The following is a 24,760-nucleotide window of genomic DNA, read 5'->3' as shown; positions in this document are numbered from 1 at the left end:
AATATCAACATTTGAGAGCGGTTGTTTAACCGCTCTCTTACGTGCAACATATTAGATAGCGCGGGATTTTAGATCAGTTCTAAATGCTTTCTAAATTAAAACGGAACCGCTCTGACATCTCTATTTGGGCGTAGTGAATAAAACAAATGTCTGAGATAGAGGTGAACTTGGCTTCTTTCTGATCATTGATACCAACCGAAGCATAAGCTCAAGATTTTATTAAGTTAACCTTTAGACTTGACACAACACTAAACTGATTGAAGATTTCCTTTATGATTCTAATTTGAAAGCTTTTAACTTTGGCTAATAAAATTACCACCATCAGCGAAAAAAACATATGGCATATAGTTGTGACTAATTATTTATCACAAAATCTTTTATAGTAAAAATTAATATTTTCATACACAAAAAGAAGAGATATAGAGAGAGTGGATTACCTTGGCAGAGGTCGCGATTTGAAGAAAAGAAATGAAGCTTATTCCTAATCCATAAAATGCTCATGGATAGGTCAGTAACACAGTGCATAATAAAACTACTAATTTACTTAGAAACCTATGTTTAAGAAGGTACACCTTAAAAATCCTCAATCAATATAATTATAAGTCTTTTCTAAGTTCAATTTAAAGGTAACATCCACCCTTTATAATAGATTATTATTCCATTAGTTTCTTACTTAATGTCACTTTTAATCAATAATTAAATTTTTATATAAATAAATATAAAAAGCAAGTGATATTAAATAATCCATACTTGAAATAAAAAATTTAACAAAATTTTTAAATTATTACCGACAGAAACATTCATAAGCTATTTATTACATTTTCAAATTAAATACTTTAAAATAAATAAAAATGCCTATCAATAAAATTACAATAAAATTTATTATAATATTTAAAAACCTGTCAATAAAATTACAAACAGTCATCAGTAGTTTTTTTTTTTTTTTTACTTAATAACGATGTCGTTAATCTAATTATATAGACTTATCTCCATTTTTTTACCTATCGATAAACCTGTCAAAAAATTACTCACTGATTTGAATAACTGTTGTTGATAATATTTCACCGATGGCCAAATTACTGATGCCAGTAAACTTGTCAATAAAATCAAAATCGTAAAAAAAATTGTTTCTTGTAGTGAATTAATTTAGCGACCAAAATTCAATAGAATTAATGTAGTTATGATTATTTTAGTTAATAATTATTTTATAATAGATTATTATGAAAATTCATTCTATAAAATGAATTTAAATGCATTAAGTGAATAATGATTGACACTTGCTAATTAGTTATTGGCGCTAATAATAATTAGTAATCAGTTTTGATCTTTAAAAGATATGTTTTGTTATTATTTAGTTTTGATTAGATCTTTTTAGATATTACGTAACTTTTTTGTATAAATACTTCTTTCTCCTTTGTAATATAGTGAATTTACAATCAATAATAGATATTCATTCAGTTTGTATAAACTCTTTTATGGCATTAGAGATCTCTTGATGAGGGCTTTGCCATGATCATTTTTTTTTTCTTCCGCTAAGCACTCTTACATCCCATGGCCAAATCAGAAAAACAAGAAAAACCTTCTGGTTCCTCGAAACAAGATGAATCTCAAAACCTCAATAGCTCATACTAAATGCATCCTGGTGAAAATACAGGAGTAATCATTTCTACGTCGCAACTCGACGAAACCAATTATCATCTCTGGAGCAAAAACATCAAGTGAGTGCTCCTTTCAAAGAATAAACACAAGTTCATTGATGGCTCCATCAAAGAACCAAAGAAGACTGATCCACTTTATGATGCATGGGAAAAGTCAAACAATCTTGTAGTAGGATGGATCACCAAAATCATGTCACCACAAATCACATAGAGCATTGCCTACATCGATGATGCACAGGAGCTGTGGGAGGATTTGAAAGATAGATTTGCGAAAGGGAACCATTTTAGAGTTTCATATTTACTTCAAGAATTGCATTCAATCAAGCAAGGTGAAAGTTCTATCTCTTCCTATCACACTGATTTAAAGATTCTACGGGAAAAAGTGGAATCATTGAGACCAATTTCTTCTTGGACTTGTGGAGCCCAATGCACTTGCAATATCATCAAAACTTTCAAGCAATATAGGGATTCAGAACATGTTATATGTTTTCTAAAAGGATTAAATGATCAATATGCCCATGTAAGAAGCCAAATATTGATCATGGAACCCCTTCCATCAATCAACAAAGTCTTCTCCTTGATTCTTCATTAAGAAAGGCAATTTGAGAATCCCATGATGGTAGAGTCCAAGATTTTTTTCACTACCACAAGGAATGGTTCTAATTGGAGAGGAACTACAGGTGGTAGAAATAACTACCAAAGTGACCATGGAAGAGATAGAAACAATTCCAAAGGATCTATAGGTGGAATGACCAATGTTTGTAGCTTTTGTGGTAAGGAGAATCATACTGTGGAAACATGCTACTTCAAGCATGGTTTCCCACCAAACTTTAAGATCAAGAACAAAAACACTGGTTCATCTATCAATTCCTTATTTGATTCAATCGTACCGCGTAATCCTTTAAAGGGAGTTCTGGGTGAGTTATTTCAACTTCATGCTTTCTTTTCTTTGACTCAAAATGAAAAATGAGGGAAAGCCAAAAATTCTTTTTGATTTTTCATTTTTGAATTTCAAACAAAAAAACACAAATTTTGAGACAAAAATCAAAAATTAGAACACACAAGAGCAAAGTAATAAGATAATAATAGAGGAATAAGATACTACTAATCAGAATGGTGAGCAGAAGGAATCACTAAGTAATATCACATCTGACCAATATGCGCAAATCATAGAAATCCTCAAAACAAGTAATTCACAACGTCCAGATCGTATGATAAATCAAGTTTCTTATAATAAACCTGATGATGGTAAGATTCATCAATCCTCTGCTAAGAAAGGTAATCTTCTTGGCCCTAATGCTTGGATTTTAGACACTGAGGCCATTGATCATGTGACTAACTGTTTAGATAATTACACTAGCTATTATTTTATAAATCCTATACAAGTTAAACTCCCTAATGGCACTATTACACATGCTGGATTTTCTGGGACAATTTCTTTTACTGATAATTTCTATCTTGATCATGTTCTTTTTATTCCTAACTTTCAGTTCAATCTTATTTCTGTTCAAAGGTTGACACCATCATTAAATTATATCCTAATATTTGATAAATCCTCTTGTGTCATACAAAATATGACTACTTTGAGGAGAATTGGACAAGTTAAAGTACAAAACAATTTATACCTACTACAGCATCCTAATAAGCCTATTGTAACTGTTGTTCTTGCTTTGTATTTTTTAATGAGAAACATGTATTGAACACTATTAGTAATTTTGATTTGTTGCATTATTGCCTTGGGCATCCTTCTGATAAGGTTTTACATCATGTGAACAAACATTTTTCTTATGTTTAATTCAATTCCAATACGGTTTGTGATTTTTGTCATTTTGCCAAACAAACCAAACTCCCCTTTCCCATTAGTTATAGTAAAAGTAATATTTCTTTTGAACTTGTACATATGGACATTTGGGGTCCAGTTTCTGTCCCTTCAATGCATGACCATAAATATTTCTTAACTATGATAGATGATTATTCAAGACATGTTTGAATTTTTCTCATGAAATCTAAGAGTGAAACTAGAGATCTTATTGAGAATTTTATAAATATGGTTTATACACAATTTGGTAAAAGAATCAAATGTATTAGATCAGATAATGGAACTAAATTTGTTATGCATCCTGCATATGCTAAGCATGGCATCTTGCACCAAACCTCTTGTGTGGAGACTCCACAACAGAACTCTGTTGTTGAAAGGAAGCACAGGTACATTCTTAATGTAACTGGAGCCCTATTGTTTCATTCTCATATGACAAAGGTATTATAGGGATTTGCTGTCAAGCATGCAGTATACCTCATTAATAGACTTCCATCATCAATCTTGTAAGGTAAGAGTCCTTTTCAATTACTTTACAATGAAGCACCTAATTTGCTTGATCTTAAAGTTTTTGGTAGTTTCTGCTACGCATCTACCTTCATCCAAAATAGATCCAAACTTGACAGTAGGGCTAGAAAATGTGTTTTTCTAAGATATAAAGCTGGTACAAAAGGGTATATCGTGATGAATCTTTTCTCTAAGCAGTTACATGTTAGTAGGAATATTATTTTTTATGAAGATAGATTTCCATACAAATATACTATTTCTGAAAATATCTCTCTTGTTGACAATACTTTCTTTGATTTTTTTTCCTTAAGACATTGCTTTTCACTTTCAATTTACTTCTCCAAATGATAAACACCCTTATATTGCTTCCACTCCCTCTCATGAAGAACAAAACATTGCTGAAACTTATATCAACACCAATAATACTCCTTTTAATAACAGTGACAGCCAACAAATTAGGAGATCTCAAAGAATTAAGCATCCTCCTAATTACCTTTCTGATTATCACTGCAGCTTGTTACATACCCACTCTAATGAGCCCTCTGGTGATGTTAAACATCCTTTGAGTTCAGTTCTTTCTTACAAATCCCTCTCACCTACTCACCTCACATATACCTTATCTATTTCTACTCACATTGAATCGCACTCTTATTCTGAAGCCATCAAATTTGATCATTGGGTTGAAGCAATGAATGATGAAATACAAGCTTTAACTGAAAATGGAACCTGGTCTATAGTCCCTCTCCTTGCAAAAAAGACTCCCATTGGTTCTAAATGGGTTTATAAATTTAAATACAAATAAGATGATTCCATTGAAAGATATAAAGCCAGGCTTGCGGCAAAAGGGTATAATCAAATAGAAGGGTTGGATTACTTTGATACCTTTGCTCCAGTTGCTAAAATGAGTACCATTAGACTCCTTTTGGCCATTGCCTCCTGCCAAAATTGGCATCTTCATCAATTATATATTAACAATGCTTTTTTGCATGGCAATCTAGACGAGGATGTTTACATGACTATTCCTCAAGGAATCCCTTCACCTGGTCCTAATTATGTATGTAAACTTCATAAATCTTTTTATGGGTTGAAACAAGCTAGCAAACAATGGTTTGCTAAGCTTTTTACTTATCTTGGCTATCATCAATCTCAACATGATCATTCTTTATTTGCTAAATTTTCTAACAATCATTTTACTGTCATATTGACTTATGTTGATGACTTGATTTTGGCTGGAACAGATACCATAGAAATTCAATTTGTTAAACAACAACTTCATAGCAAATTTAGAATAAAAGATTTGAGTCATCTGAAATATTTCCTTGGGTTGGAGGTGGCTCGGTCTCAAACTGGTATTACTCTTTCCCAAAGAAAATATACTTTAGATCTTCTTTCTGATATTGGGTATCTTGCAGCTAAACCAGTCTCAACCCCCCATAGTTAAATTCTCCAAGAAACAGGAACTGAATACTCAACCCTATCATGATGTCCCTGGTTATAGAAGACTAAATGGGAAGCTTCTTTACTTAACAACAACCAGACCTGACATTGCTTTTTCTATGCAACAACTTAGCTAGTTTATGTCCTATCCCACTAACTCACATCATCAAGCTGCTGTTCAGATTCTTAGGTACTTAAAAGGTGCTCCTGGCCAAGGAATCTTCTATCCAGCTACATCCTCTCTACAACTTAAAGCTTTTAGCGATTCTGATTAGGGGACTTGTTCAGGGACTCAACGATCAATCACTGGTTATTGCATATTTCTGGGTGATTCTCTCATATCATGGAAATCCAAGAAGCAGCCCACTATATCGCAATCTTCTTCCAAGGCTAAATATAGAGCCTTGGCTTCCACTATCTGTGAACTTCAATGGTTGACATATTTACTTCAAGGCTTGAAGATTCCTTTCATCACTCCTTCATTACTATACTGTGATAGTCAGTCTGCTCGTCATATAGCTCACAATGTTGTCTTCCATAAATGTACGAAACATATAGAAATTGACTGCCACCTAGTTCAGAAAAAGCTTCAGGCTAAACTTTTCATTTGCTGTCAATTTCAACTCGCGAGCAAATTGTTGATATTATAATTAAGGCTCTTGATTCTTCTCCTTTTTCTTTTTTGGTTTTCAAGTTGGGAGTAATAAACATATACTCTCCAACTTGAAGGAAGTATTGGCGCTAATAATAATTAGTAATCAGTTTTGATATTTTAAAGATATGTTTTGTTATTATTTAGTGTTGATTAGATCCTTCTAGATATGACTCTGTTTTTAGTTACGAACTTTTTTGTATAAATACTTCTTTCTCATTTGTAATATAGTGAATTTACAATCAATAATAGATATTCATTTAAACTCTTTTATCAGTACCTTTTGAAACTTATGATAGAATGCATTAAAAATTATGGAAGTAAATGTCATTTTACATTATTTTAATAAAAGGAATTACTTCTTATTCCCTAACCAATGTCTTAAGTGTATTGATTTTTTATTTTAAAAAAAATTTAAGATACGTTGAAAGGTACGCAATAAAAATTGATATTCATTAAAATGTATATAATATTACCGAATTCAATGCATTATAACATTAAACACTATAACTTTTAATAAAATTTATTATTTATTAATTCTTTTAGTATGTGTCCTGAGAGACACACGTATTAAAAGAATCATTCTTAAATATTTTTTTTTATGTTTGGATTATAAAATAATCACTTTTTTAAAAATAAAATTACCAAAAGAAATATAAAATATTGTGCAATAGTTAATTTTTCAATTCAAGATAATTAATTATGAAAGATAAAATAAAAAAAACTCTAAAAAATAAATTGATACCCTTTAATCATATGAGCTTTACAATTTTGTTTATCTTAAATAAATTATTTCATTTTTGAAAAAGGTGATAAGAAATTATAAATTAATTTTTCAAATTAAACCTAAAAAATAATAGTTTAACTCAAATAAATCATGATTCATCGAAACTTGAGACATCAAGAGTCCAAGATCAAGGGGAAAAAGAAAAGACTTTGGACAACAATGCTAGTTGTACGTGAAACATTAAAATGTGCAGAAAATGACTGAAAAGTGAAAATGGGACAACTAAAAAATCCTTCCAATGCAAGATGAAAATGACTGAAAAGAGGTCCAATCATGGCCCTTCAAGAGATGAAACACTTGGAATACTCTCCAAGAACTTGGCCTTTGCATCAAGATCAGTTGAAAAGCGTCCTAATACAGCAGTAGTAGCTGTATTACTTCCAAACTTCTGAATTCCCCTAGAAATCATACATGTGTGGCTTGCCTCTGCCACTACTATCACATTCCCACCTAATAATGGTGAAATGGTTTCTGCTATTTGCCTTGTGAGCCTTTCCTGAACTTGTAGCTTAAAACCATAAAAATGTACTATAGACTGTAAAAGTGATTTTCTAATGGGATCAAACCCTTTTGAAATGAAGTATCCTATGTGAACAACCCCATGAAATGGAAGTAAATGATGCTCACATTGTGACCAAAAAGGCAAGTTCACCTCTGAGTATACTTCTTTATCGTTCAAGCCTAGCTCCCCATTAGTCTTCAGAGAATAATCCACCCCACCCCAAATTGAACCATTGAGCTTCTTATCAATGCTACTCCATTGAAAGTTCATCAACCATTTCACAAATCTACTAGGAGTCCCCACTAGCTCCTCCCTTGTAGGATTTTCACCTAAAGATTCAAGAATTGAAGATACAGCAGTGACCATAATAGGGTCAAGTCCTCCAATCTTTGATGAATCCACCTTAGATGAAAGACAAGACAAAGAAGGACACCAACATTGGTCTAATGAGCCACCCTTAAAATAAACTTCATTCTTATCAATACCTCTAAACTTAAGAAGGCCAAAGAAATCACCCCACATGTCTGAATCTTTGTTTTCAAAAACACCAGACCCTGAAGAAACAAGTGTCTCCACCCATCCTTTATGGCTTGAGTCAAGAATGCTTGATTCTGTATCTGGAAAGTGGATGTGTGAACACTGAAGTATGATAGCAACCCCTTGTGGTTGTATACCTTGATGCAAAGCAAAACACACCTCATTTGCAAGACGTTGAGGCTCTTGGAGTCTCTTTGCAAATACTTCAGCCACACGAGAGAGCTTGCTTAAACCCAAAACTCTTTGGCCAGAAGGAACATAACCCACATGACACTTCACTTGGAATGGCAGCATGCAAGACTCACAATAGGAATAAAAGTCAAGATCTCTCACAATAACAAGTCCACCTGCTCCTCCTGCATGACCAACAGTACTAATGTCTAGACCAGCTTCTGGGAATAATGCACCTTGCACTATGTCCTTCGCATTTTGCTTGTAACCTGAGAAAAAAGATCCTTCTTCTCAAGATGGGTGACTACATCTTTCAAGATAATGTGAATTCTTATTTCATAAAATAAGACAACATTCGGGAGTTGATCAATTTTTCTTTCATGATACTAGAAATTAATTTAATTAGTAATATTAATTTTATAGAGACTAAATTAAATTAAATTGACGATACTTAAAGTTAAAAATTGTATTTTTATAATAAAAAATATCAAGTTGACTAACACTAATTTGAAGGATTTAATTAATATTTTGTTAATAAATTTTGACATTCACAATTATATTAATAAATGGTAAAATTATAGTCAGATAAGGTGGTAGCGCGAGAAAGACGAACATGATTCTTAGGTGATTATCTACTTGAAGAAAAAAAAAAAAAACAATCTAGTACCAAAACCTTTATTCTCCCCGACCAAAAGAAAAAACAAAACTAGAAATTAACTCTAACATTAATTAATTGGTATAGAAGCCATTTTAAAATGTTTGGCGTATCCTTGAATGAAAACTTCCTTTTACTATCACATGCATTCCTATATTTAGATTTGTCTTATTTAAAAGTTTGATGTGATAAAAAACCTATTAAGAGTCTATTTTAGGAAAAAGATCCCCTCCTGTTACATGAGGGTCATGTTCCGTGTTTTTGTATTTTTGTTTAAGCGAATTATTTTTCGCTTAAACAAAAATGCAAAAACACAGTAATATGACCCTCGTGTTCGCGTGCAAACATGAGTGGATCCCGATCTTCTATTTTAGGTTACACCCTAGAAACATGTCCATAAACATATCAATCCAAATAAGTTAGCAGCCCTACTAGGATAAATAGGTCAATAGACCTATTAACATAAAGAGACCAAATAAATAGGTCAATGAGTATATTAACCTAGATAAAATTAATGAAGGCAAAGTCAACTTTAGTAAATTATTATTTTCAATAATTATTTTAATAAAATTAAAAATAATTAATTTAATTAATAAATTTGACATTTTATAAAATAATAAGTAATAAAATTTCACATAATTAAAGAATTAATTAATATTTTATCACAATTATTTTATTTTAATGTCTGGTATGTTCATTCAGTAGACAGCTACAAAAGCGAGAGCCCATAAGCTCCCATCCCAAAATGGTTGAAGATTATTAAATTTGTCACCATGTACTCTTCGAAATTTAAGTTTAAGTTACACACTCATTCTATCTTGTACTAAAATTTAATTTTATATTAGAAAAAGTACGTAGAGACTGTGAAATTAACTGTCAAAATCTAACCCTTGTAATATTTTAAATAAATTAATTTCCCACTTTAGCCTTTGAGATTATATGAGCTCATAATTTTAATCTCCCACTTTATTAAAATTTTAATTTTTAATATAACTGTGCAAAATAATATCATTTATACAAGTCTTTTTTTCTTTTTTCTTCTTTTTTTTGCTAATAGTCTTTTTTTTCTTTTTTACTAACGTTAAAGACAAATATAAAATATATTTTCAAATGTAGATATTAATATAGTAAAGTTAGAGAATATAATGGTTGAGATATACAGTCTTAAAAATTAAAGTAGGAATTTTTTATTCTTATTTTTATTTGTTAGATGACACCTTATCAATAACTTTATTTCATTCTCTAAAATATACCATATCTCCAACGTACCATCTCTCGAAAGAGATAAATGCATTAACTTGGAGTAACTTAGGACATAAAAGAACAAATCTATAGCGATGAAAAGCATAATGCAACTATTTGATTGAAACTTCAGATATTTCAGAAGATTTAAAATAACTATGATGTTTATGTGCTAAAAATCTTCACAGATTTCTCACAACAAAAACATCAATAATACTATATAGGATTAATATAATTTACTTCCACGATTTAAACTTTATGACTAATCATAAAGTGAGGGGGGAGGGTAATCACCTATGGTTCCTTCACAAAGGGCCTTGGCAACACGAAGTGGTGTCTTTCTAATGCCTTCCCTGTTGATATCTTCCCCTAGACCCAGTAACAGGACTTTGACAGCATACTCAATGGAAGCTTTATTTGTTTCTTGCTCAAAACCCTTTTCGCAACCCTTATTTACTCCATTTTCAATCTCAAAATTTAAATGACTCTGACCCAAAAACCCCATTGAAAGAACACTGGAATATCAACTCTCACAAGAATGATAACAACATAAAATAATAATGCATATATAGCACCTTGTTTTCCCTATCTTCGTTTTATGAAGCTTGCTTGTTTATATAAACATATATAAGGTGCATGGTGGTGCCGTGCTATCCAGGGTGTTGGTGGCTGCTCTGGGGCAGCTACACATGTTAAAAAGTAATAAAAAAATTTAAAATAAGTTTTTAAAATATCGTAACACAAGAATTAGTTTTAATTATTAAGAATTTCTCATTTTAATTATTTAAATTTAAAGATGAGAAAATAAGAACAAAAATTAAAAAAATCAATTATCAATAAAATAAAGAGCAAGTAAAGTAAAACAGTTCTTATTTTAACTTATAGGAGAGTAACTTAGAGTATATAAATTTACTCATTCAATATTTTATATTATTCTTTCACTTAACTCTAAATTTGATTTTATAATTACCAATCGTTCATATAAATACTATCAATAACTAATGGTTATGTGATATAAATATTTTTTTCTCTATATTAACATTTACAATAATCATGCAAGATATCAATTTAAAAAAACATAAAGTATATGTAAACTTGTTAATTTAATAACAATTGGAAGAAAAAAAATTGATTTGATCCACTTAATTCCTTATATCTTATCTTAGAGATTAATTAACTAATCAAGTTTAACTTTTGGTCTAAACTAGAAGTGACAATCTTGTTTAAGTCAGATAGGACTGTTGCAAAGTTTTTTTTTTTTTCTGAATATTTAATAGAATTACTTTTATTGAAACTCAATTTTGAAAAGTTAAGTTAAAATTAATATGTACCTATTAGATTTATATGTTTCGTGGTTAATTTAGCTCAATTTATAGGAAAATCTCAAATATATTTATTTAAATTTTTTATTCTATACTAGATTTCATATGATAAAAAGATACATTTAACAACTTTTTGTTGAGAATTATATTTAATAGTATTTATACATTAAATGGTATTAGATTCTATAAAATTTAATAAAAATTTATTATATATAACTCCTTAAGTTGGTCATGTTAAAAATATAGATCTAAACTTTGCCCCTCCAAGATAAATAAACAAAGACTTATACCTTAAATGTAACCGGAGAAGTGCTAATTTAAAAGACTTAGCATTAATGTTGCATGTGCATGCAACTGCAGCGTTGCTTCATTTTGAGTAAAAAAGGAGCTCCTTTCTCCATTGGATGCTTCAACTTAAACACATGGTTATGATGTACTGAAAATGGTTTTTATAGATTGTTTAATATAAAATAATAATTTTATCTTAGTGTACTAATGAAAATAATAAATTATATTAATCTAGCTAGGATAATGTTAATTATCCTGCAAAGTAATTTAGACAAATTCATAAAAAAGAAATAGACAGTCATTGGTAATTAAAGTCTTAAATTGGTACTTAAGGAGCATGACGGCAGACACCCCAATCTTTTGGAACGTAGAAATCTTATTTTAATTTCTATAATTAAATAGACAATTTCGTGACTAATGTATATATTGTTAAGAATTAAATATTTTATTACTTTAGTTTTAAAATTAAATTTAAGCAATAAAAAGTTAAAAAAATATATTCAAAACATATTTATGATATTAAAATAATAAAAATATAATAAATATTTTTTAATAAAAATTTAATTTTAAATATTTAATCTCAGTTTAGGGTTTAGGGTTTAATATTGTGTGAAGTGACTTATTTTGTAAGTTACTTAATATTTTTATTGTTTTATATAATTCTAAAATAGGAAACGTATCAGAGTCTGCGATCTAGAAGCTAAAGCAATATTTTTACATTATTAAGGATTAACGTGTTGGAGTTTTATATATATATATATAATTTAGAAATTATATATCTATAAAAATATGAATTTTTTTTTTGAAAAATCATTAATGACAGTTTTTAATGTAAGTTTTATAGAACAATGAAAAGTTATAAAATTTTAAAATTCGTTAATAGTGTTTTTTAAAATATATTAAAAATATAAAAAGTCAAAACTCATCAAAGATTATTTTTTTAAAAAAATAAAAAATTTAAAAATAAAAAATTTTAGTGATAATTTTAAAAAAATATTAAAACATTGTCTATGATAAATTTTTTTAAAAATTACATTTTTATAATTTTTCTAAAACACTATATTGAATAATTAAGGGTGACTTTGAAAATTTATTTTTAAACGAGCACGGAAAGCTGCAATTTTCTTGATATGATGCACAAAAAATATTTCTGAAAACAATAATAAAGAGGTGGCGTCAATTGAGGATTTGGCAACTCATTCAAATTGCAAATAATAAATTATTCAATCCCAAATATATTTGAGCAAGTTGCCTGCAAAAGTTCCTGTACTTCGAAAAGTACAGCCTGTTCATGATAGAATATCAATACCTAGGTTGTCTACTAATAGTAACTTAACTAAAAATATCTATTTTAATAAACTATATAATTATGTTATAAATTATTGTAATTTTTTTTATAAATTCTTCTCAACGCACCTTTTATAGCCTTAAAATATCTATAATAAAGCCAATGCGATACCGAATAATTAATTAACAGAATCTTTTATCAAATTTGGTGATAATGTATTATATTGTTCACTAGCTCCTAAAACACTCTACTTCATAAGTGAGTATTTTGTGAGATGATTTTTTGTTTTTTGTTCGGCAAGGTAATGGATCATCAATCACCAAATCAATGTGACGTTGCTGCAAGCCCACGGATCTTTGCTAGATTTTTTCTTGTCAAGTTGCTATTAATGCTCTTTTGTTTGCTCTACAAAATATTTCCTTTAGTGTTTGTTTAGATATTTTCTTAAAAATGGGATGGAAGGAGAATGAAAAATTTATTTATAATTAACTTTTGTTTTGAAGTTAAGAAAAAAATAGGGAGAAGGGTTAATGCTCTTTTTTTCTTAAATTTTTGAAGTCTTTCCTAAATTCAATTCTTTGAGTTCTTTTTAAATTAACAAACTTTTATAAATTTTAAATATTTAAAATTAAAATATTTTTTTCTCTCTTCCTTTATTCTTCAAATTCTTCTTTTTTCTCTTTCTAAACATTCAAACAAAGTCATAAATCTCATGGTATCTTTCCTTTATAGGCCTTTAGTAACTTGACAACATTCATAGTTTTAAAGTTTGGTAAAGAACAAATTACTACACAAATATATGATGGCAATCAATTACTTTTTATTGATTTTCAAGCAGTCAATTGTTAGTTATCAAAATATATAAAATAAATATTTATAATTAAAATAGAATCGAGAAATACTAAAAATAAAATTTTTATTGTGTAGAAGAATATTATAATTTATCTCTAATTACAACAAGAACCAATAGGACTTTTTAGCTTCCTTTATTTTTAAGTTTGTTTTAGAAATTTTTAGTGACCCTTGATGAAGCATTTTTATGTTGTGATTAAAAGATTTGTCGCAAATTCTCATCAAAATTTAAACAAATTAATGTAGTACTAGAGTTACCCTAGATTGTCTCCCATGAACATTGGCTATTAATCTTCATTAAACATGTTGAAGGCATTAATTGAACAAGCAATTAAAATGGGGGGTTTTATAGTTTCAAAATAATATAAGGAGCAGCAAGCAAACAAGTTTAATTAATTCAAACAATAGAAAGCAACAATCCTTAGTTCATCCACATAGATTCTATCCTCATTCCACTCAAGATTTAACACTCATCCTCTCTCCCATTAATTAGGTTAATTTAACAAGCGAAAATCAACTTTATGGTCCCAACAAAATTACACAATTTGTTAGGCTCTAATCCCTCATCCCAAGATTACGCAACCTTAGAATTAAACCTAGGATTAAGCAATCCCTAGTTTAGAATCTTCTTAAAACGAATTAGGGTTAATTAGGCAATGTCCCCCTTATTCACCATTAATTCAATTCAAGAGGCAAGGAAGAAGTAATGCATGAAAAGAAAGGAGTTATAATTATCATTAAAATCAAGGAACTCAAGAATCCATGTGAACTCACTAAGGATTACACAAAAATTTAGCCCTCCATGGAAATGGGGGTAAAAAACATAGTTTGAAAATGCAAAAAACTCCTTGGCATTAATGTAAAAGTAAGAAAAATGAGAAACCAAACTCTAGGTTGGACCCTTGGCTGTCACCCAAGGTTGCCCTCCTTTGCCTTAATACAATGATTTACCTATCAAAAGGACTTGGTTGGTCACAAATAGGAATAAGTAAGGTTCAATTTGATCAAGGAGGGTCAAAAGCTCAAGTGGGTTTTCAAGATAAGGGAATCCTTTTGAGTGAGTGAATACAACCAATTAGAATGAAATGCATCAACTGAGATAGCCTAAGAGGTTCAAACATTCTTTCACCTTGTTTTTCATCATTTTTTCATTATGTGAAGATCTCTTCAATCGCTTGGACCTTGCTTCATTTTATTTTCCTTCATTTTTCATTCTTTCTTTTATGATTTCTTGGACTTTGGCAACCACTCTTTTTCTTCAAATTTAAGCAAATTTTTTTTTACATGTATGATGTCCACCACCCCAAACTTGAGAGTTTGCTTGTCCTCAAGCAACTACAGTCAAAATCAACACCCCAAACTTAGTGTTTGCATTTACTCTTGATGTTACTCAAAAGAAATACGTTCTTGATGGAAGAAAAAAAAATGTTTTGGCAGACTAAGTTTGACAAAAGAAGGGAATGTAATACAATAAGGTACAAGGGTGGGCAATGGTGAGTGGGTGTGTGTAAAGGAGGCCTCAATCATCTAGATAAAAAAAATTGCATAATGCATATTCAACTAAGAAGCAGGGCAAGTTTTAGAGGATAGATGCAAAATTACATAGAATATACACACAGAAAGGAAATTAGGGGCTCAATTCTCTACCATGGTAAAAATGGTGATAACTACTTAACATCGTGTGAGGATAATTCACCTTGCAAGAAAAGATATTCAGCATGGCATGGAGAGAGAATTATTTACAAAAGTAGAATGTGTTCATGAATTGAATGAAAATAGCAATAAGAGTCTATAATTGGAATTACAAAATTAGATTCAATGAAAAAGAAAAAGAACAAAGAATTATTTTTGTATTTTGATGTATAATTGTGCAGGAAAAAAATGAGGTTAAGAGTATATGAAATAGAGGCAAAGAACTTCACCCCCCCTTTCATGAATGATAGTGCCTCAACTCATGGGAAAAAAATGATGCTCCTCTTGATGGAACTAAGGGCATTCTCTGCACAAAGAGACAATAGATTCAGCACCAGAAGAAGCAAAATAAACTCAAACTCAGATAATATATATATCTAGCATAAAGAGTTAACTTGCTGTTCAGAGTAGAAGCAATAAAGGAAAATTAAAAGCAGGGAAAATAAATAAAAAAGTGTAAAAATTACAGGGAAATTAGCAGAAAAAATATGTTCAATGAAATGGAAGGGTAAATAAATAACATAAATAGAAATTTAAAGCTAAATTGCATCCTCATCAGAGCTGGAGGAGAGGTCATCATCAGCTGCGTCAGTGTCAGTGTCTTCATCATCCTTTTCCTCTGCTACTGCAACTGGGTCTAATACTTGCTCCCCCTCTGAGCTGCTATCTACCTCTTCCTCCTCCTCTTCTGCTGTAGGTGTGAAAGGCGGAAGATCATTCTGAACAGCTGCTCTGAGATAAGGGGCTGAAAAAGTGGGGGCATAGTAAATTTTTTCTGCAGTCATCCCCACCTTCTTCCCTATGTTGAGCAACATAGTCTCTGTAAGGGTCAGAGCAGCCTTTTGACCAGCATGTATGGCATCTTGTCGTAGAGCTATTTCTTTCAACTGGTCTTTCATGTTGGAAGGGAAGCCTTTCTTTCCTGCAGCTTGGGGAGGTGCCTCTGGGGCTGGGCTCTTCTTAGCCTTGAACAGCTCCTTCACAATAGATGTGGTGATGCAAGGAGCTGCTCTGATTTTCTGCTGATATTCTCCAAAATCAACTCCAGCGTCTTAGTAGAGCATAGTGATGATAGAAGGAAAACCCATAGAATCCTTCTTCCTAGCTAGGATCTCCATGATGGCATTGCTAATAACATCGCCAACATGGATGGGCATCCCTATCATGATAGCATAAACTAGCTCTGTTCTCTTCACTGCTAGGGTAGATGAATGCATTACTGGCATGAAGGAGCTCAGGATGAAGATGCTTCAAACCTTGGCAGGTGAGAGGAGGTGTTTTGTAGTCAAATTCTTGGGCTGGAGCTTCATGTCAAATTCTCAGTTCTCTCCAGCCTTACATATCTCTTGGAGGATTAGCTTGTAGTCCTTCTCCTCCAAGTAGCTGAAAGTAGTGTAGTCCAGCTGTCCAGGCCTCTTCTCAGGAAGAGGAATGTTGAGGATCCTCTGGATGTTGGCAGGGTTGAAGTCTATCACCTTGCCTATGATCATGGAGTGTCTGTAGGGGAAATCATCTCCCTTAACCCTGAAGGCATTGGCATAAAACTCTTGGGTGATGTCCTTCCACCTATGCCCAGCACATGTGGTGAACAAATCCCACCCCCTCTTCTGGATTTCCTGCTCAAATTGGGGGTAGGTCCCTTTTTGCAGGTCAAAATTCCTGTCCTACACAATGTGTCGCCTGAGAATATTTGCTTTGAAGAAATTCTCGTGAGCCAGGGACCTAAATCTGGGATCATAGGCAGGCTGAGGCTTGGAGGAAGAAGCAACAGCTGTCTTGGCTCTCTTGGCCCTAGTGTGTTCTTCCTAGGAGTGTTTGCCATTAATTTGCACATAGAATTTCACACCATTTGGAAATGAAAGAGAGAAAATTCAAGCAAATTACAACACAGTTGCAGAAGAGAGTAGCTACTATGATGAATGAAAGTAGTTACTTTGGCAATAAAGCAGACAGAATGCAGAGGTAATAGTGTGGGCATAATTTCACAGCAAGTGTGCATGAATCAAAGAAAATTGAGGCAAATCAGAGTAGTTCTGCATACAAAAGTAACTACTTTGCTAATTGATAGTAATTACTTTGACAATGACAGAACAGACAATTAGGCACATGTAGAGGAAATGAAATGAGTCATGCAAGTTTTTGCAATGTTGAAGTGATAAAAGTGGTCACTATGAAAGTGAACACTTTCAGTGAAGCTTATTAGCATAAAAATAGCATGTAGACACAAAACACTTGCAAATTCAAGCAACAAATTAGGTCCAGTGTAGAAGGAAATAGTTTTCAGTTCAAAGTGATCACTATGTGTTGGCAGGTAACTACTATGACAGAAAAAACAATTTCAAATGGAATCCATAATTTGTTTGTTTAAAATGCAGAAAAAACACATATCCTATATTGAATCATGGTCTGCAAAAGAGGTTCATTTGATAGTAGTTGAATGTAAAATTTAAACACAGAGTGCATTTGGATCCAAACAGACTAATTCTCAATTTCTAAGTCAATCTGCAACATGTGGAATGCAGAAAACAGCTATGCACAAGATAAATTCAACTAAATCAGCTAAGGTAAAAAGTATGTGCAACAATATGGGTCCAATTTCATTTCAAATTTCTAGAATGCAGAACATGGAGTGAGTGAAAATGTGAGTACATAGTAATGCAATTCAGATCAGCAATGAGTGTAAAAAATGAGTAGACACAAGGTATTCACAGAGAGTGATCACTATGAATGTTGATAGTGACTACTCCAGAGCAAAAACACTTCAAATTCACAAAGGAAAAATGCAAATCAATTTCTAATCATGAGAATTGGAATTTCAATGCATAAAAATCACATTCAAGACTAAAACAAACATAGGGAGAGTAGAATTTCAGCATTACACACAAAGTAATCACTACGAATTATGAGAGTAGCTACCCTAGGGTTCAATCATGTCAATTTGTACACACAGAATCAAATTAATCATCCCACTAACTTAAAATCATGTAATTATCCTTGCAGAAACTGATTCTAACCAGTAATTTCAACTAAAATTGGTTCTAATAAAAAATCCCCAATTTAAAAACGAAGAACCCTAACGCAGAGAGTGAGGAAGAGGAAATTACTTGGATTGGAGTTCAAATCAAGTGCAAAAGTGCAGGAAAGTGACGTTCAAGTGCAAGGAATCGAATTTGAGGGAGTGGGTGCTCAGAAAATTTGAAGGGGAGTGAAAAAATTCTCAGAAATATAGAGTGAGAATGAACGTGAGAGGGGCCCTATTTATATGAAAATGATGGGCGTGGTTACTCTCAAGAACCATAGTAGACACGTGTAAGAGGTTTTGCAATAATGGGGTGCGCGTGGCTACTATGAACTTTCATAGTAATCACTACAGAGGCGTCTTTTCTCAGTATTTCAAAAAAGGTTGTGTGTGGTTACTATGAACTTTCATAGTAACTACGCACGTCAAGTGTTCAAAAATGGGTTCTGTAGTGGTTACTATGAACTTTCAAAGTAACCACTACAGATGCGCCCTTCATGTGTATTTTCCCAGAGTGCTGCGCGTGCTGCGCGTGGCTACTATGAACTTTCATAGTAGTTATGCGTAGACCAATGAATTTAAAAGCCTTCAAAGTGGTCATTATGAAAGTTGAAAGTGACAACTACAGAGATTAAAGTCACATACCTTGGTGGAAAGTGACCACTATGGCTTGGGGAAAGTGATTACCTTCATGGTAAACCTTAAAATTCTTCCTAAAGTGAATGCTTGGTGCCCTGGAAATGATTATTCCTCCTTCTCCACTTGGACTTCCATGAATATATGCATAAATTGAGTCCAAATAAAGCAATTTTTCCTCTACAAAAATTATGAACAAATCATTAATCAAATAATGAGTCAAGTGTAGAACAAAGTGTTTGTGCAGCATGAAATAAGCAACATGACTAGTAATATAACTCAAATGAAAGAATGCTTATTGAAATTAAAACAGAACTATAAAGTGTTATAAAAACTGTGAGTTGCCTCTCACAAAGCGCTTCTTTAACGTCACTAGCTTGACATTTTATGGAGCTCTCACTCCAAAATAACCAAAGAATCAAGAACAGCTGGAGGTTGCTCTAGGAAAGCTTCCTCCACATTAGCCTCAAGTGTAGGATTCCCATGGAAAGGCTTTAGGCGATGGCCATTCACTTTAAAAACCTTGTTTGTGGATTCACTTTTTACTTCCACTGCTCCATAGGGAGAAATGGTGGTCACAATGAAAGGTCCGATCCATCTAGATCTGAGTTTTCCAGGCATGAACTTCAAACGGGAATTGAATAGCAAAACCTTTTGACCTATGAAAAACTCCTTCCTTGCTATTTTTGCATCATGAAAGGCCTTTGTTTTCTCCTTATAAGTTATGGAGTTTTCATATGCTTCAAGGCGAAGTTCTTCTAATTCTTGCAAGTGTAGTTTCCTTTGTTCCCCAGCTTTGTCTAGGTCCATATTGCAGGCTCGCACTGCCCAATAAGCACGGTGTTCTACTTCCACTGGCAGGTGGCAAGCTTTTCCATAGACAATTCTATAAGGTGACATTCCCAAAGGAGCCTTGTATGCTGTTCTATGAGCCCAAAGAGAATCATCAAGATGCTTGCTACAGTCTTTTCTATTTGGATGAACAATCTTTTCCAAAATCTTCTGAATTTCTCTATTGGAGAGCTCAGTCTGCCCATTGGTCTGGGGATGATAAGGTGTAGATACTTTGTGCACTACTCCATACTTTCTCAGTAGAGTCTCAATGGTTCTATTGCAGAAGTGGGTACCCTGGTCACTAATCAAAGTTTGAGGTACTCCAAACCTACAAAACAAATGAGTACGCACAAAATCTGCAACCACTCTTGAATCATTAGTTCTTGTGGGCTTAGCCTCTACCCACTTAGAGACATAGTCTACAGCAAGCAAAATATATACGAAACCAAAGGAATGAGGGAAAGGACCCATGAAGTCTATACCCCAAACGTCAAATACATCACAGTATAAAATGGATTGTTGAGGCATTTCATGCTTGAAGGTGATCACCCTTCCAGTTCTTTGGCATCTCTCACATGTAAAACACACTTGCCAAGATTCCTTGAAGATTGTAGGCCAATAAAAACCTGCATCCAATACTTTCCTTGCAGTCCTTTGGGACCCAAGATGGCCTCCTACAGTGGATGCATAGCAGAAATGCAAAACTGATGCAACTTCTTCCTCAGGAATGCACCTCCTAATCACTTGATCATTACAAAACTTCCACAAATAGGGGTCATCCCAGAGGTAATGCTTGGCATCATTCTTGATCTTTTCCCTTTTAATCCTTGGTGCATCTGTTGGAAAAACTCCTGCAACTAAAAAATTTACAATGTCAGCAAACCAAGGCAACTTTGAAGTACACAACTCTAATAGTTGCTCATAAGGGGAATCATCTTTTAGAGGAGTGAGTTCAGGGACTCCCTCTATCCTGCTCAAATGATCTGCCACCAAATTTTGTGCTCCACTTCTATCCTTTATCTTCACATCAAATTCTTGAAGTAAAAGCATCCACCTTATCAGCCTTGGCTTCGAATCTGTCTTCTTCAAAAGGAACTTAAGAGTAGAATGATCAGTAGACACCACAACTTTTGACCCTAACAAGTATGATCTAAATTTATCTAAGGCAAATACTATGGCCAATAGTTCCTTTTCAGTTATGGTATAGTTACACTGTGTAAGATCCAAAGTCCTAGATGCATAATAAATGACATGTGGATCCTTACCAAGGAGTTGTGGTCAAGGCTGTCTTTAGGCAATCAAACGCCTCCTTGCACTTGGCTCCAAACTCAAAATCAATATCTTTCTGCAGTAACTTGGAAAGAGGAAGGGCTATCTTGGAAAAATCCTTGATAAAGTGCCTGTAGAAACCTGCATGGCCAAGAAATGCACGCACCTCTCACACACAAGAGGGGTAAGAAAGTTGTGAAATGACATTAAGCTTAGCAGGATCTACCTCAATTCCCTTCTCAAATATTATATGTCCTAAGACTACCCCCTGCCTAACCATAAAATGGCATTTCTCAAAGTTCAGAACAAGGTTAGTCTCTACATCTTTGTAAAACTCTATCCAAGTTTTCTAAGCATGCAGAAAATGAAGACCCATATACAGTGAAGTCATCCATGAAGACTTCAATACAATGCTCAACCAAATCAGAAAATATGCTCAACATGCATCTTTGAAATGTACCGGGAGCATTGCAAAGCCCGAATGACATTCTCCTATATGCAAATGTACCGAATGGGCATGTAAAAGTGGTCTTCTCCTGATCCTCAAAAGCTATGCATATTTGAAAATAACCAGAGAATCCATCTAGGAAACAGTAGTGAGACTTACCTGCCAGGCGCTCCAGCATCTGATCAATGAAAGGTAGAGGAAGTGGTCTTTCCTAGTCGCCTGGTTGAGCCTCGTATAATCAATGCAGACTCTCCAGTTGTTCTGCACTCTAGTGGACAAGAGCTCATCCTTCTCAGTCTTCACCACTGTAATCCCTGACTTTTTGGGCACTACCTGCACTGGGCTCACCCATGTGCTATCTGATATCAGGTAGATAATGCTTGGCTAGAGTAGCTTGGTGATCTCCTTCTTCACCACTTCCAAAATGATCGAATTTACCCTCCTCTACAACTTTCTTACTGGCTTGGATCCCTCTTCCAACAAAATCTGGTGCATGCACAAGGAAGGGATGATTCCAGGGATGTCAACCAAGGTCCATCCAATAGCCTTTCTATACTTCCAAATCACATCGAGCAGCTGCTCCTTTTAGTCCTCATCAAGCTTAGTGGATATGATCACAGGGAGCTTCTCACCTGCTTCCAAGTAAGCGTATTTTAGATGCTCAGGCAAGGGTTTATGCTCCAAGGTGGGAGGTTGGTCAACTGAAGGAAGTGGTTTAACACTCTCATTTGAAATGATCTCTGTAACATTTAAATCATAAGGGTTAGATTCAACTATACTTGCTATACTCAATGAACCACATTCTATCCTTTTTAACTTTTCAATGTCATTAATGTCAGAAGTTGCACAACTTAAATCCAGAAAATCAGAGATATAAGTATCACACAAAGATGAATTAGTACAATATTCACAAATTTTAGTATCTACGATATCTGCACAATCAGAAAAATCAAAGAAAGAGTCTCCTAAAAATTCAACAAAACTATCATCTATCAAATTATCAAAAACATCAATGTGGAAAACTAAATGCTCCTCAGATAAGTGCTTCATAGCATTCAATATGTTGAAGCAGACTACACTCTCTCCAAACTCCATAGTGAGAGTCCCAGCATACACATCAATCTTGGTCCTGGCTGTCTTCAAGAATGGCCTCCCCAAGATGATGGGTGCAGCTACTTTTATTGGCTCTTCTTCTTGCATGTCCAAGATGCAGAAGTCATCAGGAAAGATCAAGTCATTCACTCTTACTAGAACATCCTCCACAAGGCCAGTTGGATTAGTGGTGCTCCTGTTTGCTAGCTGGATGATGACACATGTGGGCTGTAATGGTCCAAGAGACAAAGATGTGAAGATAGATAAAGGCATAACATTAATAGATGCACCTAAATCAAGCATGGCATTATCTATCCTATTGTTGCCTATAATGTAGGGAATATTAAATGTCCCTGGATCTTTGCATTTCTCAGGCATGCAAGTTTTCTGCCTCTCAAAAAGCGCTGATACATTCCTCCCCATGTTCACTCTTTCATTACCTTTTAGCTGCCTTCTATGAGTGCACAAGTCCTTAAGGAATTTGGCGTACTTTGGGATTTGCTTGATAGCATCTAACACGGGGATATTGACTTCAACCTTTCTGAAGGTATCTAGAATTTCTTTGTCAACCTCTTCTTGCTTCTTGCTGGGCTGACCCATTCTTTGAGGGAAAGAAATAGGAATGGATCTCTCTTCTTTGTCTACCACTCTTGGTTGATATGATGTGGACGTAGGTGTAGGCTGCTCTTGGCTCTTAATCTCTCCTCCTTCATTTTCTGCAGCTAGAGTGCAACTAGGATTCTTCTCCTTAGGCATCTCTGGCTCTTGCATCACCTTACCAGATCTCAAGGTAATGGCACTCACATTCTTTGGATTTGTTATAGTTTGTGCAGGGAGATTGCCTGAACCTTGAGATTGAAGTTGATTCAGGGACAAAGCAAGTTGACCTATTTGATTCTCCAAGGTCTTGATACTTGCTTGAGTCTATTGCTGGAAGGCCTGACTTTGTTGCTGGAAATTGAGATTACTCATAGTGAGTTGCTTCATAAGTTCTTCCAAGGATGACTCACTCTTTTGAGGTGCAGGAGCCAGTGAAGAGGATGCTTGATGGTGTTGCTGAGATGAAGATGATGGATGGTGATGTTGCTGGGCTTGATATGGCTTGTTTTGTCCAGCTTGATGCGGTTGGAAATGGTTATTGGTTGGTTGGCTAGAGCTTTGATGTTGTGCATTTCCTTCCTACCTTAAGTTAGGATGGTTCCTCCAATTGGGATTATATCTATTAGAAGATAAATCCCAGCTTTGTTGTTGCTACAGCTGCTGAAAAGGAAATTTATTAGCATAAGCTTGAGGATTACCTTCCGAAGATTTAGTTTCTTGTACTGTGGGGCAACTATCAGTGAAGTGATCCGTAGATGAACAGATCCCACAAAGCATGGCTGGAATGGATGGAGGCGGAGGTGTATATGCAGCAAAATTCTTTTGAATAGATGCCAATTGTTTTACCATAGAAGCCAACTCATCTAGCTTATTCTCCAGCTTGTGTGAATCTAAAGTTTGAATTTCATTGACACTCCTGGACATGATGGAATTTTGCCTTATAGCAAACTGTTGAGAATTTGCTGCCATATTCTCAATGAGGTTTCTAGCGGCTGTGGGAGTCTTATCGACTAGGGCTCCCCCGCTAGCTGCATCGATCATGCTCCTATCCATTGGGTGTAACCCTCATAGAAGTATTGGATTAGCAGCTGGTCACTTATCTTATGATGGGGGCAGCTAGCACATAGTCTCTTGAAACGCTCCCAATATTCATACAAACTTTCCCTCTCCAGTTGTCTAATACCACATATTTCCTTTCTTATTAAGGCAGTCCTCGAGGCAGGAAAATTTTTTCCAAGAACATTCTCTTGAGGGTGTCCCAACTTGTAATAGAGCCAGGTGGAAGATAATACAACCAATCTTTAGCCAAATTTATAAGAGAGAACGAAAAATCCTTCAATTTCACATGCTCTTCAGGCACACCTTGTGGTCTCATTGTAGAGCAAACAATATGGAATTCCTTGAGGTGTTTATGTAGATCTTCACCTACAAGACCATGAAATTTAGGCAAAAGATG

General features: G+C 33.6%; 1 protein-coding gene and 1 non-coding gene across 2 annotated transcripts; one reads left to right on the top strand and one right to left on the bottom strand.

Annotated features, from left to right (window-relative positions):
• Window positions 1–7,128: 7,128 nt before the first annotated feature.
• Window positions 7,129–10,469, bottom strand: LOC113850740 (GTP cyclohydrolase 1-like). The gene is made up of 2 exons (XM_027481291.1): window positions 10,259–10,469; window positions 7,129–8,336 (listed from the first exon to the last, which is right to left on the bottom strand). The coding sequence occupies exons 1-2, from the start codon at window positions 10,467–10,469 to the stop codon at window positions 7,129–7,131; spliced, it is 1,419 nt and encodes a 472-aa protein (XP_027337092.1).
• A 13,933-nt stretch (window positions 10,470–24,402) lies between these two features.
• On the top strand, window positions 24,403–24,507 carry LOC113851687. Its single transcript, XR_003502258.1, has one exon. It is a non-coding gene; the product is annotated as a small nucleolar RNA R71 (small nucleolar RNA).
• The last annotated feature ends 253 nt before the right edge of the window (window positions 24,508–24,760 follow it).

This window comes from Abrus precatorius, unplaced genomic scaffold (assembly GCF_003935025.1).
Source record: "Abrus precatorius isolate BTA unplaced genomic scaffold, Abrus_2018 Scaffold9, whole genome shotgun sequence".
Classification (NCBI taxonomy): domain Eukaryota; kingdom Viridiplantae; phylum Streptophyta; class Magnoliopsida; order Fabales; family Fabaceae; genus Abrus; species Abrus precatorius.
Note: the sequence above shows the minus strand (reverse complement) of the source record. Positions and strands in the feature narration are given on the sequence as shown.

Coding starts and splice junctions, on each gene's coding strand:
- LOC113850740 (XM_027481291.1), bottom strand. CDS start 10,469: ATGGGGTTTTTGGGTCAGAGTCATTTAAATTTTGAGATTGAAAATGGA. Junction 8,337..10,258: donor CCTTTGTGAAGGAACCATAG/GTGATTACCCTC, acceptor CTTTTTTCTCAG/GTTACAAGCAAAATGCGAAG.